The 18,650-nt window shown below is 44.8% G+C and overlaps 1 protein-coding gene across 1 annotated transcript in view; it reads right to left on the reverse strand.

Annotated features, from left to right (window-relative positions):
• Positions 1 to 18,650, reverse strand: part of DNAH1 (dynein axonemal heavy chain 1) — a 148,135-nt gene that overhangs the window by 59,148 nt on the left and 70,337 nt on the right. The window contains exons 33-49 of the mRNA XM_045025192.1: positions 18,540 to 18,626; positions 18,075 to 18,261; positions 16,527 to 16,618; positions 15,773 to 15,927; positions 14,237 to 14,414; positions 13,390 to 13,584; positions 10,428 to 10,547; positions 9,570 to 9,728; positions 9,150 to 9,254; positions 7,322 to 7,462; positions 6,633 to 6,793; positions 5,559 to 5,716; positions 5,189 to 5,362; positions 4,783 to 4,821; positions 2,994 to 3,172; positions 1,919 to 2,149; positions 182 to 378 (exon numbers count right to left, since the gene is read on the reverse strand). Of these exons, the coding sequence (XP_044881127.1) occupies positions 182 to 378; positions 1,919 to 2,149; positions 2,994 to 3,172; positions 4,783 to 4,821; positions 5,189 to 5,362; positions 5,559 to 5,716; positions 6,633 to 6,793; positions 7,322 to 7,462; positions 9,150 to 9,254; positions 9,570 to 9,728; positions 10,428 to 10,547; positions 13,390 to 13,584; positions 14,237 to 14,414; positions 15,773 to 15,927; positions 16,527 to 16,618; positions 18,075 to 18,261; positions 18,540 to 18,626 (2,558 nt within the window). The remainder of the gene's footprint in view (positions 1 to 181; positions 379 to 1,918; positions 2,150 to 2,993; positions 3,173 to 4,782; positions 4,822 to 5,188; positions 5,363 to 5,558; positions 5,717 to 6,632; positions 6,794 to 7,321; positions 7,463 to 9,149; positions 9,255 to 9,569; positions 9,729 to 10,427; positions 10,548 to 13,389; positions 13,585 to 14,236; positions 14,415 to 15,772; positions 15,928 to 16,526; positions 16,619 to 18,074; positions 18,262 to 18,539; positions 18,627 to 18,650) is intronic.

An 18,650-nucleotide genomic window follows, 5' to 3' on the forward strand; every position in this document is an offset into this window, starting at 1 on the left:
CACCACTAGGCTGCTGGGCTGGATTGGTCTTTGGTGTTTTTCTCATGGGACAGAATGGGAGGTGTTGAGAGCTAGCACTACCATAGCGGCTATGGTATTAATTAACAGACTATGAGATTCATAGAAAGGCAGCCCTGGCACAGCTGCTCGGTGCTAGCTGTACAGATGTCTTTTTTCTTACATGTGAGATGCCAGCCTGGTGAGAGACTCCCTTCCACTTCCTCCAACGCCCAGGAGGAGAGCATTCCCCAGCGCCTGGCGAAGGATCCGGCTGATCCGGCAGATGTGCTGCATAGCATCCATAAAGAGCACCAGCTTCATCTTGGTGGTGTTGATCTGATTGTACTCCTCCATGTACTCCTCAATCACACGCATAAGCTGCAGGCAAACAGAGACAGGTAAGAACAACAACATGGCAAGCGCAGCAGCTTCCCAGAGGCAATCCAAGGGAAAGACCAGCCCCTCATGGCAGAAATGATCCTTGAGAACCACATGTAGGTGGAAATAACGTACATCTGATGTGGTGCTCACTTCAAGAAGGGGCCACCAGCACTACATCTAATCATCTCCTGCTGACTAGGCCATGGAGTGGTCTATTAGAGGCCACGTGGGTCTCATTTTCTGGACTCAAGATGGAAAGAGTAGCTGCTGAAAAAGAGAAATAAACCAGACAAAGACTCACCTGAATCCACCCCTTCAGAAAAGAGGAAATACTACATTGAGTTTAACTTCCCTAGCCAAAATGTCTCACCCACATGATTATTTAAACAGTATCTTGTGCCAATTCCATCAGGGTCTTCTTCAACAGTGTTGCCCAGAGGTTAATATTTTATGGGTTCTACTCTCAGTTCTGCCATGGATTCACAGTGGGAACTTGGGCAAGTAACTTAATCTCTTGTACCTTTGAAATCAATGGAAATTAGAAGTCTAAATACTTTTATGGATCTGGGCCTCACTGTGTATTTTGTCCATTCATAAAATGGGCATGGGTACATTTACCTACCAGAGAGGAGGCTGAATTAATTAATGAATGTACTTCATTTAGCAATCATGAGATGAGAGGTGATATTATTTGTTTCCAGTAGTGAATGCAAACTACATTGCTTATCATTAAAATCTTTATAATTTTACCTTTTGTTTATTAACATTACCACAGTAGTACTCAGGGCCGGCTCCAGGCACCAGCTTATTAAGCTGGTGCTTGGGGTGGCAACTCCGGAGAAGGGCAGCACTTTCACATATTTGGCGGCAATTCGGCGGAGGGTCCCTCACTCCCGCTCGGAGCGAAGGAGCTCCCGCTGATTGCCGCAGATCGCGATCACAGCTTTTTTTTTTTTTTTTTGGCTGCTTGGGGCGGCCAAACCCCTGGAGCTGGCCCTGGTAGTACTACTCTCCTCCAACAGGGAATCCTGCAGTAATGATAATTACTTGTAAAGGTCAATTGTAAAGATCTTACTGGCTAGCACTGTCCTATTGAACATAAAGCTGGGATTCCTCCTAGTCAATTCCATCCTCCAGTTCTGAGTATTGCACTCAGGTTAGGAGAGCTGGCACAGAAGGTTGCCTATTGCTCTTTGCAGGATCATTATTACCTGCCCAAACACGAGAAGAAGTAGGGGAATTTGGAAAGACATCACTTCCTAGTTCAATTCCATTCAGGTCCTCATATTTTGTCCATCATGCATTTAGAGGCTAGCCTGACTTTGTAGAGCATTACATGGCTGGCACTGGGTATGGGATCATATCCTAACCACCTCAACATAGCCCAGCAATGTTAACACTGGGTAGGAGACACATTCTAAACACTCAGCTAGAGAAGACCCATAGCTTGTATCAGCTATGCCTTCTTAGTGTTCAACAGGAGTGAATACAAGGAAAAGAAAGTCATAAAAATGGGGAGAAATCAAAAGCATCCTACCTTTTCCTGGTCATCAATTAGTTCATATATTTTGACATCAGCACCAGGCATCATGAAATCCCCAAACAGAACTGGCTGGTAGGGGATAACCTCCTCAAAGGTGGTGTCCCACTCTGCCATCATGCTCTTCATCAGATCATCAAACCAGTTGCGGTCCTCATCATTAACCAGGCGGTCGCGGAACACACGGCAACTCTCATGATACCAGAGCCTGAGCAGGTGCAGTTTGTCCTGGCAGAGAATCCCAGTGAGATATGTCCATTAGGCTATGAGTCCCTCCTGCAGGATTGCTAGGATACCTCCAGAACATGTGGTCATTTTCTAACTCTCAGTTAGAAAAAGAAGAATTTGGAAGGACACCGCTAAACCCCTTTCTTAGCAGCATTCCATGCTAACGCATGTGCTCTACAGAGGAGTTAATTAACACTGCAATAAATATCTGTGCTATTCTTCCCCAGGCCAGGGTAACTTTAAAATCCACATTGTTAGAGTTCAATCCGTCATCTCTTATTGGATTTTAATTATTCCTTTATTACTATTTTCACAAGGTCCGAGATTAAGACCAGAAAGACCCATTATGATAATCTAACCTGCCTTGCAGAATACAGGCCAAAGAACTTCCGCCAGCAATTCCTGTAGTAAGTCCATATCTTGCTACAGCATATTGTTTAGAAGGACATCCACGCTTGATTTAAAGACCTCAAGTGGTGGAGAACCCACAATATCCCTAGGTAAACTGTCTTTTCCCTCAAAGGAAACTGACCCAAGACAGCATCCTGGGTGTTGGAACTCCTCTAGCAGCATCCATTCCAGTTTACCGTGATTTCATATTTAGAATTGTGCAAAAAGACACAACAAATAGGGTATTTCTGTGCATTTATTACACTTGGGTAGTGTCAAAATGCACAAGTCTGAATAACCTGGGAAATGCAACAAGCCCCTACTAATAATGTAAGGCCTCTGGCAGCTTCTTCCCTTTCTATGTCCCTTTTTGAACCGTGACCTGCGTGCAGTGAGATCTGGAATTCCCCAGGCAGTACAGAATGATGTGAGATAAAATGGTGGGAGGACTCACCTCGATTTTGCAGGCTTCGGCCATGAGCATCCCCTGGAAAACTTTGGAGAGGTCTCTCAGATTAAAGGTATAGTGCGACTTTGCTGGAGTAGGCAACAGTTGGGACGTGATGGTTGAATACACACGAATGGTGGCATCGACAAGGGGCTCATTCAAGTGCTCGACTCCAGGGGCTCCAGCTGCAGGAACAGAAGGCAGCGGCATTTCTGGGGGCTAAAGGACTGACAGAATTCAAGCACAATAGACAGGCAGACTGACACTGATGCCACTATTGCTATTTTTCAGTAACACTCGTTGTGGACCTTGCCTGAGGCCCTGGCCATCTCCTCAGCTTGCCATATTTGTTGAATCTGAAGCCAACGGGCTCAGTGCTGACCAATACTCAAGGGGAGACTCTTCACCAGTCATAGCCAGACTTTGTCCAACTAGTCCACACACGTGAGCTGAGTAGCAAAGTATCAATCCTGTCTTACCAAGGAGGCAACCCTGACCTACTAAGCAGCAGCTGCAGTACAAAGGTCACACTCAGAAGCATAGACTCATAGACTTTAAGGTCAGAAGGGACCATTATGATCATCTAGTCCGACCTCCTGCACAACGCAGGCCACAGAATCTCACCCATCCACTTCTATTACAAACCCCTAGCCTATGTCTGAGTTATTGAAGTCCCCAAATTGCGGTTTGAAGACCTGAAGCTGCAGAGAATCCTCCAGCAAGTGACCCGTGCCCCATGCTGCAGAGGAAGGCGAAAAATCTCCAGGGCCTCTGCCAATCTGCCCTGGAGGAAAATTCCTTCCTGACCCCAAATCTGTAAAGACTGAACATGTACAAAAAAGTATCTTATGTGCGGGGGCAGATTAAAGAAAAGAGAGTAGAAAGTAATGGGGGATGTCACGAATAAGGGAATAGGGGGGTGCCTAATGAGCACTATGCCATCTTGGGTTTCTGGGATACATTTGTCATACATCAAACTCAATTAACATGGGGTCCTCAAGGAAAGATTTCCTATGAGGGTGGTGAATGGCAGGATTAAAAGCATGCCAGTTACCAAAACATTTTTTATTCTAATCCAGTTTCTTATAAAAAAATAGCTTTGTAACAGCCCTGTCACACCCTATAATCATGCCCACTTTTTACGATGCTGACTAAGATCCCACCAAACATGGCCAAATTCACTGCTTGTACCTTTGACTCACACCCACAGACCTTGCTATGGCCCCAAGTTCATACCTAGGAGCCAACATCTCCTGTCATTGCTTAGAATCCCTGCATGGGTGCCCAGAAATCTCTGCTCTGGCCCTTGGTTACAGCTTGCTGTTCATACTCCTTTCCAGTGTTTACACTCAGATGCTCAGCTCTGTGGTTGTGACCTCAAATTCACACCTTGGTCCCAAACCACCCAGCTCAGGCCCGTGGATGGGAATAAAAGGCAACTAGAAATGGACAAAAGATGATGAGACTACAACACAAAATGAAATCAATTCTAAGTGACTTGTTCTAGTCTGAAAATCTTTCCCCTGGGTGACTACAGCACCTTTGCAGACTCTAGTACTCACTGCTCAGCTGTTCACAGGCTACAGCTGTTGGAGAATAAAAGAAACCCCTGCTTCTTCTACAAAGTCTGAAGCCAACTGCAGAGATCATGCAACACATCTTGCCCAGTCATCTGGGCAAATGTCTGAGTCTACTGAAGGATACAGGTAACTCATCGTTTTAGAATCCTTCTCAGCACTCCGTGAGCCCTGTCCTGTTCACAATGTATGGTTTGTGTTCAGCCACTCTTACTTACGGACTGGATCTCTGAAACTTCTGTCTCCAAGGAGTCCAGCTAGAAAATCGAGGAAGAAAAACAAAGATTGTTTTCTATTGGCAAAGATAGATAATTCCCACAGCACTTTGTCCAACACACACAGAAAATCCTTTTTAAGAGGACTAAGCTATGTCAGATTTTATGTACACTTTTCAGGGCCAGATTCTCTATGGTGGTAAATTGGCACATCTCCACTGAACATGATGAAAATGTGCCAATTTACCCTGGTGCTCAGAGACAAATGATAGTTTCTCAGAAACATTTTCCATTCCATATTCCAGCATTTCTTAATCCCCTCATTAGCTTAATTCTTAACCAAGGGGGGATGTGGATGGGCAGAGACTTGAGAAGTGAAGAGGAAAAGCCTTGCGTTCTCAGAACTTACCCATCCAGCTGCCAAGAATGGTGGAGAAGATTTTCTTCTTGCTGCTGTCCTCCATCTCCGTAAAGGAAAGATAGTTGAAATGACGGGTGAGGCGTGCCGTGATGGCATTCCTTCCTCCGCCTGGGGGGCCCATGGCACAGACGAAGTTAATATCCACCAGGTTCTTAAAGGTACCTGGGAAATAATCCAGAGGAGAGTAATGGTGTAGCTGCATGCCAAGCCTAAACCAGAAATGTTTTCTATGAATCCTACGTCTCACTCGCTAGCTATGTATATACACTGGAGGCTGGTTACTCTGAATTAGCCTAATTAGTCAGCATGCCAACCCTAGAGAATATAAACAGTGTTAGGCAAAGAACCTGGATCATACCAATCTGTTTCCTGTCGTACCAGCCCTGGTGGTCCATCCACTGCCGAAGCAGCTCAATGGGTGGCTGAGCACCATAGGTCTCCAGTGCCGGCATATTTAGGTCATCAATGAAAAATATGAAGTACTTGCCAAGAGGAGGACCAAACACCCCCTTTCTCCTGCAAGGATGGAGAAAGTATGTGAGAATGGAGATGGCTGAAGGGAGCACAGCCCAATACTTCTATCACCAAAGCACTCCTGACACAACCCAGTCCAAAGGACCCACTGCATAAGCTGCCTATGGATTCACCCCCCTTCTCTGGATCTGCATTCCAACTCCGGTATCTCCCAAAAAGGCACAACACAGTGTTCAGGTGAAGTCCTCTGGTTACTTCAGAATTCCGTCTCAAGTTACACCTGTGCAATCCCAATGAAGCCCGTATAGTTGCAGTGATGTAAGACAGACCAGAATTTGGTCCCATCAGTCTGTTTGCCCCCCTTGATGAATGCATATGTGACCCATTAATGACGATGAGAGTCACCTGCATATCTCAAGTAGCGAAATATACCCCTAAATGTTATATTGTCAGTCAGGAGAACTTGAAGTGAATCAGAGGAATGTCTTATATGAGCTTCACACGATCGATCACTGGACGCATCAAACCAGATTGTGAATGGTGAAGGGTGAAGCAAGCCTCTTTGGGGTTAAGAATTAATGCTGCTAGCCCATGCTGGATGATTCTTGGCATGCAATAGCTAACATTTCCTCCCCTCACCAGTTTCCTTGAAGATCCAGTACCCGGATTTCGGGAATGATCACTGCTAGTTAGGCCAAATTGTGTAGCATTTAAAGGATAACAAGGAATGGCGCAACCTCAACAGACTCTCACTACTGTCTTTTATTGGCCATTGCATCCAATGTTTCTAGCCCTCCCTGATCCCGAGTTAGGATTGGAGTGCCTTTTATTTCCCTCAGCCAGAGTTGCATTTGGACTGTGTCCTTTCAGTGCTCAGGATGGAACCAAAGGACAAAGGTATTAACAGAGAGGTATATCAATGACAGGAGTGCTGCCTTCGCTAGCACAAGAGTTTTGCCTTTTATCCAGTTTGCTGTCAATGAGGTCCTGAGTTTGGTTGGCTGAGGTGCGAGCAGAAAATGTTAGAAAGTGGGTGATGTATTCTAGAGGCAAGTTCTTCAAAAGCTTGTCTGAAATCGTGAGAGTCTTCCCAGTGCCAGTTGGACCAACACAGAGAACCTGCAGTGAGAAAAAGGAAAGGCAGTCATCACTGCAGTGTAAACCCTGGCAGATAGAATAACCATTTGTCAACTGGTTTGCTTTCACTGGCTCAGTTGGGACGAAACAGACTCCTACCAAAACCAGTCAAGGACAAAAAGTTTACTCTCTTCATTAGGGAGGCAGATCAGGATAACAGATCTCTTTCACAATGAAAAGAACTGAACTGGAGAAGTAGGGGAGGGAGCCCTAGAGAGCAGGGAAATCTTGGATGGTGATTGGTCGACCTGTTAGAGCAAAAGTGAGGCTGAATCCGGCATCTGCACTGCCTCGGTCTATCTATGTAAAGTTGGCATCAGCTCAGTTGCTGAGGAAAAGGAATAATTATGCTTGTAAGCCAAGTACCACGTCCAACTACAGGAATGAATGTCTGCAGCAGGGGGAGAATTTAACTATATTAGGTATTTCTAAGGCACCTATCACCATATAGAAAATGGGACCACAGCCAAAGGTTATATCCAAAAGCAAAGGCAAGGTCAAGACACATACTGGTTTTCGATTGGTGAGCAGCATTTCCAGCAGGTGGGCCATCTGGACAGTATTCATTGTGGGGATTATAATGTCACAGAAGCTTATGTCAGGAACTATGGTGAACTGTGCAGTGGAATCCATCCAATTCACCCAGCCCACCTGAAAGACAGAGTTGTTACTGGAAGAAGCAACTGCCTGTAAAATGGTGATAATAAGAGTCAGCACTTACACTGTGCTTTTCCTCTTCAAAGCTCTTTGTATAGATTAGGAATGGATTTCTTAGGTCACCTGATTCCTGGTCCCTTGCTCTCCTCTCTACAACATCTCTCTCTATATTATTGTCCCCCAAAGCAGCTGATACTTTTACTATGGACTAAGGGCAGCCTGAGGGTTAGAGATTGTTGCCCCCAAAGTAACTCACTCTTGAATTCTTTCCAAAAACTTGGTTCAAATGTTGATAGAACATTGAGATAGCTGCAAGAACAGATGGTACCATTAGACAGAGACCTAAACCATAAGGGGGAAATAGATCTGACTGAAAAGGAGGAAGACCTTTCTCTATGTTTGTTGCAGTCTCCATTCCTGTGTTCACCTGAAATGTATGGGGCAGAGAGGCTGTATGTGTGCATGAAATGAATTACCATCCCACTTGAAAAAAGCCAGAGGCCAAAATCTACTAACTCAAGGCCAGTCCAAAGATTAGGGAATGGGTCCACCAGTGAGGCTCAGAGAATCCTCCTCCAGATTCCATTTCTGAGGTCTTTCCCAGGTGCAAATAGCTCCAATGCTGCCTCTGCCACTGCTCAGAGAACCAGAGAAATGCAGGCCTGGAAGGGACCTCAAGAAGTCATCAAGTCCAGCCCCCTGAGCTGTGGCTGTGCCAAGTCAACCTTGACCATCCCAGACAGGTGTTTGTCCAACTTGTTTTTAAAAGCTTCCAATCATGGAGACTCCATGGCCTCCCTTTGGAAGCCTATTCCAGAGCTAACCTACCCTTATAATTAGAAAGGTTTTCCCAATATCTAAACTAACTCACCCTTGCTGCAGATTAAGTCCATTACTTCTTGTCCTACCTTCAGTGAATATGGAGAAAAATTGATCACCATCCTCAACATACTGGAAGACTATTATCAGGTCTCAGTCTTCTTTTATCAAGACTAAACATGCACAGTTTTTTTAACCTTTCCTCATAGATCAAGTTTTCTAAACCTTTTGTTGCTTTCCTCTAAACTCTCTTCAATTTGTCCACATCCTTTCTAAATTGTGGTGCCCAGAATTGGACATAGTACTCCAGCTGGAGCCTCAGCAGTGCAGATTAGAGCAGGACAGTTATCTCCTGTGTCTTACATACAACTCTCCTGTTAAACTCCAAAATAATATTAGCCTTTTTCGCAGCTGCATCACATTGAGGACTCATATTCAGTTTGCTCATGGCTATCCCAAGCACCAGTACCATGAAATTGACAGGAATCCTCTTATTTTTACTTCTCTCTCCCTCCCTTCCAGCCTTCTGAATAACAGCAGTGAAATTGACCAGACTTTGGACATTTCCCAACCAGGGGAAAGCCCTGAGCAATGGCAGAGGCACTGGAACTGTCTGCAGACTTGCATTTGGAAGACCTACTTCACAATCACAAGGGTAAGAAACCTTTTTTTAAACACAACATTCAATTTCTCTTTAGACATCTCCACCCAGTATGGCAAAGCTCCTGCTCGCCCCTGGTGAGTAGATTTTATTGTGTGTGCAGTACCTTAGCCTTAGCTGCTGGTCCCTCCCTTCTATTCTTTAGTTTGATGAATTGCTCAGCTTTTTAATCCACAATTTAGAGGTGGGTAAAGTCTTTACCTCCTTGACAACATCTTCATCTATATCTTCCTCGGGATTGCTGAGCCCAGCATCATCCAGTTTATAATCATAAACCAGCCCCTCCTCTGGGAAAAGTAACTGGATCTGTGGGGAATAAAGCAGAACATGAATGTCACACCTGGTTCTGGTCCAGATCAACTGACCAACAGGAACCAAGCTAATATGGAGAACATTACTTTTCAGCAATGAAATTCTGTCCAGTCCATATGGCTTATCTCTCTCTATCCTCTTTCCTAGAGGTTTTGATGCAGATGTTCTGATGAAGCTTGAAGTTTTCCCCCTGTAGATAATACCCCATGAGGGACCCTTACACAAGTCTTCTGGAAATTCAGGGAGCTCTGTTACTCCTGTCACCAGGTGCTACCATCATGAGCTAATATTACCTTTACATCCACTTACCTGTTCGCTTGCCATCTTCTCTCTCAACCACAAGCTGAAGGCCACACGGCTTTGGGCATCTCCAGTTGCACCCACACTCCAGATCAAGGAGAACATGAACCAGGGTTCAATCAGTTCTCCAAGTCGGTCAGCCTTCTCACGGGGAACCTTCCTAATTCCCTGAATATCCAATAAGCAGCACAAATTTAATCCTTACACACAGTTCAATTGGATTGGGGGTTAAATATGTGCACCTCAATGAAAATCTTGATGCCTCCATTTAGTTTATTTACTGCTTTTCTGAATGATTCTTAGATGAGTCCATTCATTATAGACTGTGAGCCAAATTCTGCTCTCAGTTACATTGGTGTAAATCCGGAGAAGCTCCATTGTTACTCTGGATTTTTGTTATTGTCAATGAGAGCAGAATCTGGCCTGTGGATTTTAATGCCTGTCTCCTTCAATATCAATACAAAGAAACTACCATCCCGGGTGTATTCCTAAATATAAATGTGCAACCTGTTTCATCCAGCACTATAATTGTGGAGCTACTGTTGTAGTTAGCAGATTATCCTCTTGCTTTATAGTATAATCCTCTATTGTGTACAGAGCTAGAGTCATCCTTCTCTGGTGTATTGCAGATAATCCTCAACATAACCATGCATTCAGCATGAGTCAGGGCAATGCTGTATGTAGATGAGCTTCAGAGTAACTGACCAAGCTCCCTCCAGCACTATGCATAGAACACATTGTTTCCCTGTAACTTCCATCCTGTTATGTGCACAGGTGGTAGCTGTGTGTTCATCCTACACTCAGCAGTTTAACGCTCTACTGCCATGAGCAGCAATAGCAACAAACAGATGATACAAAAATTCCTACCTCAATGGGAATGAAAGGTTCAAAGAAGCACTCCAGTAGTTTGAGAAGGCTCATCGTCAGGTTACTGTCTGTTGAGGCAATTATCTCTTTCACTGAACTCCGGACAAAGCTGATGGACTCCTGCAAGGATCAGGCAGACACAGCTCAGCTCCTGTGTCATCTTCCTTTCAAGAGTTTATTTACCTCCTAGGGCTTCAGTTTCCCCTTTTCTCACTGCATGTTACATTTATCAGGGAGGTCACAGCTGAAAATTCTGCTATTTCAAGCTGTGCCCCAAATACCGTTCGCTTCAGCCAAAGAATGGAGGCCGAGGAGAGAGTCTGAGTAAACCTCTTCTATTTAATACTGAATAGATTATAATACAGTAACAGTCCTGCTCTTTTTGACATCATTGCTGATAAATAGCCTTTAAAATATTTCTGACAGTGCTCTGTTGTTCTCCATCAAAATGATGGAAATAGCAAGGCTCAGTTTTACAATTCAGAGCTACGTCCCTCCGTGGAATAACTCCACAGAAGAAAACAGAGTTACCGCAGGAAAGAATTTGGCATGCTGATTATAAAAAAAACACACAGTCCTTTGGGCCAGTATGAAGAAGTCACATCATATGGATTAGTGAGTACATAAGTCATTAAGACCAGCAGATTCACTCTGGGTACCGGTAGCATTTAATCATTTAGGCATTTAATCTTAGGGTACGTTTACACTACGGGATTATTCCGAATTTACATAAACCGGTTTAGCAAAACAGATTGTATAAAATCGAGTGCGCGCGGCCACACTAAACACATTAAATCGGTGGTGTGCGTCCACGGTCCGAGGCTAGTGTCGATTTCTGGAGCGTTGCACTGTGGGTAGCTATTCCGTAGCTATCCCATAGTTCCCGCAGCCTCCCTCGCCCCTTGGAATTTCCGGGTTGAGATCCCAGTGCCTGATGGGGCAAAAATCATTGTCGCGGGTGGTTCTGGGTAAATGTCGTCAGTCACTCCTTCCTCTGGGAAAGCAACGTCAGACAAGCATTTCGCGCCTTTTTTCCCTGGATTGCCCTGGCAGATGCCATAGCATGGCAATCATGGAGCCTGTTTTGCCTTTTGTGACTGTCACCGTATGTGTACTAGATGCCGCGGACAGAGGCGATTCAGCAGCGCTACACAGCAGCATGCTTTTGCTTTTGCATGACAGCAGAGATGGTTACCAGCCATACTGTACCATCTACCATACCATAAATTGGTAATAAGATGATCATGGTTACCAGTCCTTTTGCACTGCACCATTTGCTGCTGTCATAAGTGCCCCTGGCTGAGATCAGCCAGGGACGCAAAAGCCAAAATTGGGAATGACTCCCTGAGTCAATCCCTCCTTTTTGGTATCTAAAAATAGAATCAGTCCTGCCTAGAATATGGGCAAGTGTACTAGAGAACCACTGTATCATAGAACCAGAGAGCACAGCTGCTCTGTGTCAGATCCAGCAGAAATTATGAGCTGTATGCTATTCACAGGGGGTGCTCCTGCAACAACCCCACCTGTTGATTCCGTTCTTCCCCCAGCCTTCCTGGGCTACCGTAGCAGTGTCCCCCCACTTGTGTGATGAAGTAATAAAGAATGCAGGAATAAGACACAGTGACTTGTTAGTGAGAAATGAGTGGAAGGCAGCCTCCAGCTGCTATGATAGTCCAGACAGGACATTAAGCAGTGTGGAGGAGAGGAGCCCAGCATCCCACTGCTAGTCCAGGGGCAATTGAATCTTTTCTTTACACATGAAGGGTGGGGGCTGATGGAGCTCAGCCCCCTGTTGCTATGATGAAGACGGTTACCAGCCATACTGCACCATCTACCAGGAAAAATTTGGAGCAGGCGCCCTTGATCGACCTCACTGATGCTAGTCAGCATGGTTACCAGTCCTTTTGCACTGCCCCATGTGCCAATAGGCTGATGATGACGATGGATATCAGCCATATTGTGCCATCAGCCACCCATGGCAGGTGGGGAGCAAGGATGTTGGTGTTGAGTGCTGCAGCATCGCGTCTATCTGCAGCATTCAGTAAAGATAGGGTGACATGTAAAAGAGTCAAGAGAGGATTGTTTTCCCTTTCACTTCTGGGGGTGGGTGGGGGGGTGCGAAAATTGCCGAACTATGCCCTGACCCACCGCGGACACTGTGTTTGACCCTAAAAGCATTTGGAGCTCAGCCAAGAATGCAAATGCTTTTCGGAGACTGCAGGAACTGTGGGATAGCTTAAGTCCTCCAGTCCATGAGCGTCCATTTGATTCTTTGGCTTTCCGTTACGCTTGTCACACAGCAGTGCGCTGAGTCCCTGCTATGGCGTCTGTCTGGAGATTTTTTAAAAATGATTTTGAATTTCTTCTGTAATGGAGCACTGATAGAACAGATTTGCCTGCCCTTACAGCAATCACATCCGCATGGTCCATGCTGGAGCTCTTTTTTTATTTTGATTTTTAACTGCATCGCCACACGTGCTGATCGGAGCTCCACGTTGGGCAAACAGGAAATATTCAAAAGTTCGCGGGGCTTTTCCTGTCTACCTGGCCACTGAATCCGAGTTCAGATTGCTGTCCAGAGCGGTCAGTGTTGCACTGTGGGATACCGCCCGGAGGCCAATACCGTCGATCTGCGGCCACACTAACCCTAATCCGATATGGTAATTCCGATACTAGCGCTACTCCTCTCGTTAGGGAGGAGTACAGAAATCGATTTAAAGAGCCCTTTATATCGATATAAAGGGCCTCTCAGTGTGGACGGGTGTGGCGTTAAATCGGTTTTACGCTCCTAAAACCGGTTTAAACGCTTAATGTAGACCAGGCATTAGATGCGGCTAAAATCTTAGCACTTTAGAAGGATAGACTACTCTAAAACTAACCCAACAGGTTCTGAGCAACTGAAATCCTAAAGCCAGGTCTGTCAGACAGACTGGGACAGATCTGGAACATGACAGGAGCTCACCTCTAGAAATCTGCTGAAGAGGGATGTTAACTGCTCTGAGAAAGGCTTCATGATGTCTGGAATTTTCCTCAGCCAGCACCCAGTGAAGGGCTTGAGCCCCAAGAGGCTGGGCTCCAGGTAAACCATGCCGCACCGGGAGACTGTGGCAGGGGAGGCAACAGCCAGGTCCTGTACTTCAAACATCATGGTCATCATCTGAAAACCATGGATGGAAAACAAGGATCTGTCAGCATAGCTCAGCCTTAGGAAAGACAGGCTCCTAGGATCTTTCAGCATGGCTCAGTGATAAGGTCACCTATCCGGCTCAAAGGAATCGGCTCTAATAATGCAGTTCTTTGCCTCTGGTGTTGGGAGGGAAGCAGGTAATGCCGTAGGGGAGTAAAGCGAATGCTGGGGCTCCCTGGGATTTTCACCTCAGTGGACTCAGACTCAAGCTGGGATTGTCAAAGAAGCAAAAGAAGTTAGAATTCCCAACACCTCTTGAATGTCAGTAGCATTTGGCCTAGCCCTCCTTTGAAAATCTGAGGCTCAGTGCCTGCCTGCAAAGGTATGGCGCATATACTGCAGTCAAACAGAAAGAACCAAATGTAGCTTGTCAGCTCTTTAGAGCAGGGGCCACCTTGTTCTCTGTCTGTACTGCACCTAGCACACTGGGGTCCTGGTTCATGATGAGGGCTCTTAGCTATTACTGCTATACAGATGGTAATCTCCGCAGGAATCCGTCCTGTACATAACGTTAACTGGAAATGCAAAGGCAATTCTGCACCATGTTACAGCGAGCGAACAGAGGAGAGAACAGCTAGAGAGGAGAGAGAAACAGGACAGCAAGAGAAGAGAGGTTAGTCACCTCTGTTAGCTTAATGATTTCTCCAGAGCTAAGACACAGCTTCTTATTATCATCCAGCACGGTGTTCATATTCTCAATCCAGACCGCGTCGACTGGCCCATCAAACACATACCATTTCTTATTTGTATCACTGGCGATTGCTCCCACCCGAATGAGTGATGAAAGAATCCCATCTGTCCTGTAACATGGGAGGAAAGAGGCAAGAGAAGCTGTAACAGTTGCTTTCTTTATATCTATCTCCAAGTGAAATTCTGACCCTGTTGAAATCAATGGCAAAATTTCCACCAACTTCCCTGGAGCGGGATTTCACTCTGGGTTCATATACTGTGTATCTGAGTGCCTCGCAAGTTTATTAAAGTGAGCAGACAAAGATGTCTCTCTCCTTCCCCAGTAAATCTCTAGAATCTGCACATCTTTTTAGCATAACCTTTTTAGGAAACCTACTCCACTCTGTGAGTGAAGACCCCGATTCCTGTTGCTCCTATGTACATAGCACAACATAGACACTAATAATGCATACATACAATGCCAGTGGTGCTGCTGGTGATGAGTGGGATAGTGGAGGAGAGAGTGATGGATGTTGACGTCTGGGATTTAATCTGTACGTGAATGTCTACAGTGCAATTGCTGCTCAGACTCTCAATTGCACTCCCATTATTAAATAATTATTGTTATTTATATAGCACCACAGATGTTCATGGCCATTGTTACCGAGATCAAAAGAAAACAGACTAGTCTGAAGCCCAGCTGATTAAAAGAGATAGATTTATGTCTCTAAATGTGTTTTATATGGAGACTGTATTTTTTGTCATGCTGATGTGTCTATGTGCTGCCCTTGGGCAGGAACCACATCGTAAATAAGCTGTCAAGCTTAACTGGAATATACTAAAGAAATATCCTTCAATAAAGATTCACTGGAGCCCAGAGCTAGTGAGCTTCAGGGTACAGTATGAGAAATTTATTTGCTTTCGCTTTTCTCAGAAGTTTTTTTTTATTGGTTTTCATAGTTTTCTGGAACACACGTTCTTTAACTTTGCTCTTAAGCATCTGGCTGGTATGACAGGAAGCGTTACAATAATGCAAGTGGATCTTACACTATAGCATGTGGATCTCCATCAATCCACCAAGCCCTTCTGAGCCAGTCTCAGAGAGGAACATTTAGAAGCCCAGCCAGTAATAAGTGGGCTGTTGAGAAGGGAGATGAGTCTCTCTCAATAAGGAGTCTGCAGAATGAGGATGGAGAACCACTGAAATAAGTAGTATGGGGGAGATATTCAAGCACAAAGATAGGTTCCTAATTCCCAATGGCAGGCAATGAGAGTTGGGAACCTAACTTCTCTTTGACTATCTTCCCTTAGTTACAGAAGGCCATCAGCACAAGCCAGATTTACACAGCACAAAAGGCATTCTTCACTCTTTCCTCTAAAGCAAGTAAAACTCTTTAAGGTGCTGTATCCTAGAGAGTTCATAGACCTAGATGGATGACAAGAAGCCCTAGACCAGATGAGAAAGAGGATGATGGGTTTTGTCCTTTACCATTCATGCGTTAGCAAGTCAAACTCTCCATAAAGCTGGCCCATAGTGATGGATTTCGGATTCAGTATAAAGTAGTTGACTGCTTCATAATTCCCACCACTGACCGAAGGCTGACCTTTCAGAGAGGTCATTGCAGCTGCCAGAACTCTGTAACACTGCAGAGACAGAAGGGAAGGGAATTAAATATTATGGCTTCTATGACCGCAATCAGAGGGGAAGTAAACTTGCAGGGACATGATTCCGAAGATAGCGAGGAAGGAGGAGATGTAATGAAGGACTTTGCGCAAGTGTCTGGAAGTAGCCTGGGAAATGGATCTGTAAGAAAGAGGCTGATCACAGAAAATAAGGGAAGGAACTTAAATCACCAATACTAGCGGCTGGTGAAATATCTGGAGACCCTACATGATAGTAGTTGAAGCTGGCCAGCCTCAAAACCATCTTCAAACTTCTGTATGGCACTCTGAAGTTTAGGACACTGCGAGTAAGCCTCAGAGACTGATTGCAAAACCCAGAAGAGCAGGTTGCTAATATACTTCACCACTGCTACAAATCCATATTTTCATCTATATTTCAAGTCAGAACAAAAACCTCTCACTCCCATAGCTGCTATGCACAGAGAGCTGGAAATGCTACAGCATTAGTGTTTTTTGCAAGATTTAACACTCATCTATGATTCCCCATTCCACTCCCATCTAGCTATTCATATACATGCAATGGCTCACTGTACCCAATGCAGCATCTCAATCACCTTTACCTTTGTTTTCCCCGAGCCTGCTGGCCCCACCAGCATGAGGCCGTGGCGCACCACAGTGGTTTCATACAGCTGGATACACTTTGTCACAAAACCTGAGAAGGAACAAGATTCTGAATGTGGATCTTGTAATCTGTTTCACTTGCCAGCAGATCCGAGGGCTGCATGCTCCAACTGGCAGAGCAATGGACTTGTTGCCCATATCTCATAAGCCAGTGCGGTTTTACTGGCCTGTAATGACCCTGGCTCCAATCCAGCAAAGCACTCGCCTATGTGCTGAACTTTAAGCAAAAAGCAGTCCCACTGAAGACAACAAGACTAGTCCTATCCTTAAAGTTAAGCAGGTGCCACAAAGTTAAGTAGGATCAGAGCCCCATAGGTAGTGATGCATATAGTTGGTTCTTTTGGCCAAACAGTCATCGGCCATAATCATCAGAGCAGTGATACTCAGACCTCAGTGCTTCAGGAGCCCAATTAGCAATCAGCATTACCCCAAAGAGCTACTGTAGTGTGAATTCAGTGTTTCATTTACTCTTTTATCTATCTATATGTACACACATAATGTGTGCGCATATATATATATATATATATATATATATATATATATAATTCTTACAAGAAAATGACTGACCAAGTATTATTATTTTATCAACTACAATTGGTTCATAACACAGCAAAAGCCTCCTGATTGCTTAATAATGAAATCACACAGTGTTTTAATATCATGTGCTGCAAAGAGTCGCAGGAGACACATTAAAGAGCCACTTGTGGCTCGGGAACCTCAGTCTGAGTCTGCCTTAGAGTAATTCAGCCCTTATCAAATCACCCAGTGCCTTAATATCCATATTGTATTTCAATAGCTCATCAAGGAGTGATGCATCCAATAACAACAACAGATGACACCACATTCTGTATTGGATCCCTGCATTTCACTGTTCAGCACTGTCCCGGAGTAGCACGGCACTGAATAAAAGGTATCATCTGCAGTATTAAGGAAATGGCAAAACAATGGAAAATAATTGTTTTGAGCTCTTTACTGCTCCTTTATAATGTATAAAGATTTTCTCAAATATGTGTTTTGGTTGTTTTAAACTTCTGAGTTTTATTTTGCATTGGAAACATCAGGTCCTGACTTATTCCATTTTTCTGGAGGCCTCTGACAAGTTTTGGAGACATTTAAAAATGACACCATAGCTGGAGATTGAAATCCAAGGTGCAGGTCTCCCAGTGTAAGAGTCAACATCCCTCACACAGTCACCTAGGGATGGGAGGGCTGCCACTTAGGCTTTAACCTCCAACTGTGATGTCACTCTCCAAGTCCTCCAAACATTGCTTCAGACCTCTGTGAAAGAGAGGGAAGTCGGGGCCTGGTATTTCTGCTGTACCAAGCAGTAAAACACTAGGAAAAAAGTTGATGCAGCTATTTCCACATGCCATAGAGGCGGCAGCACATGCATGTGCATGCACGCATGCGCGCACGCACACACACACACACACACACACACACTTTAGTTCACTTTGCCATTCACCTTTAAGAGCTTTTCCACTTACCCTCAACATCCTTCAGGTTTTCTTTGATGCAGGATTTGCATATTGCTTCTTCTAGGATGCCATATTCAATAGGCTCCTCTTTGATCTTGGGAAACAAGTCAGAGACAATGCCATTGAACAGCTTGAGGTCATCCTGGAGGAACTTGGGTACATTGACATCCCGGATGGCCCTAAGGCAGATCAGCTCCTGCAAAGAATTAAGGACCAATAGTTAAACGAACTCTGCTCCCCTTCCTGCTTCCTTCTGCAAGATGCTCGTCACATCCATCATCCTCAGCCTGGTTTTCCAGGGTCTTCACTTCCGAAGTCGTGTCTATTTTGTTCTTTGCTTTTTCTCAGGTTGCACCTCTGTGAGCCCTTTAAAATTCTATCTCCCTGGAATTCTTACTGACTGCAGTGACCCCTGCTGGTGAAAATAGAACAATGTGTGTGGAACCATAATGGATGAAACTAGAATGTACTTGCTTCATTCATGGTAGGATTCTCTCTCTTTAGGTTGCCAGCAGCTGAGATCACAGTCTTCACAGCTCTCATTCCAAAGTCATAATGGTCCTGTACCAGGCATGGAGGAAATGA

Source organism: Mauremys mutica, chromosome 7 (assembly GCF_020497125.1).
Source record: "Mauremys mutica isolate MM-2020 ecotype Southern chromosome 7, ASM2049712v1, whole genome shotgun sequence".
Classification (NCBI taxonomy): Eukaryota; Metazoa; Chordata; order Testudines; family Geoemydidae; genus Mauremys; species Mauremys mutica.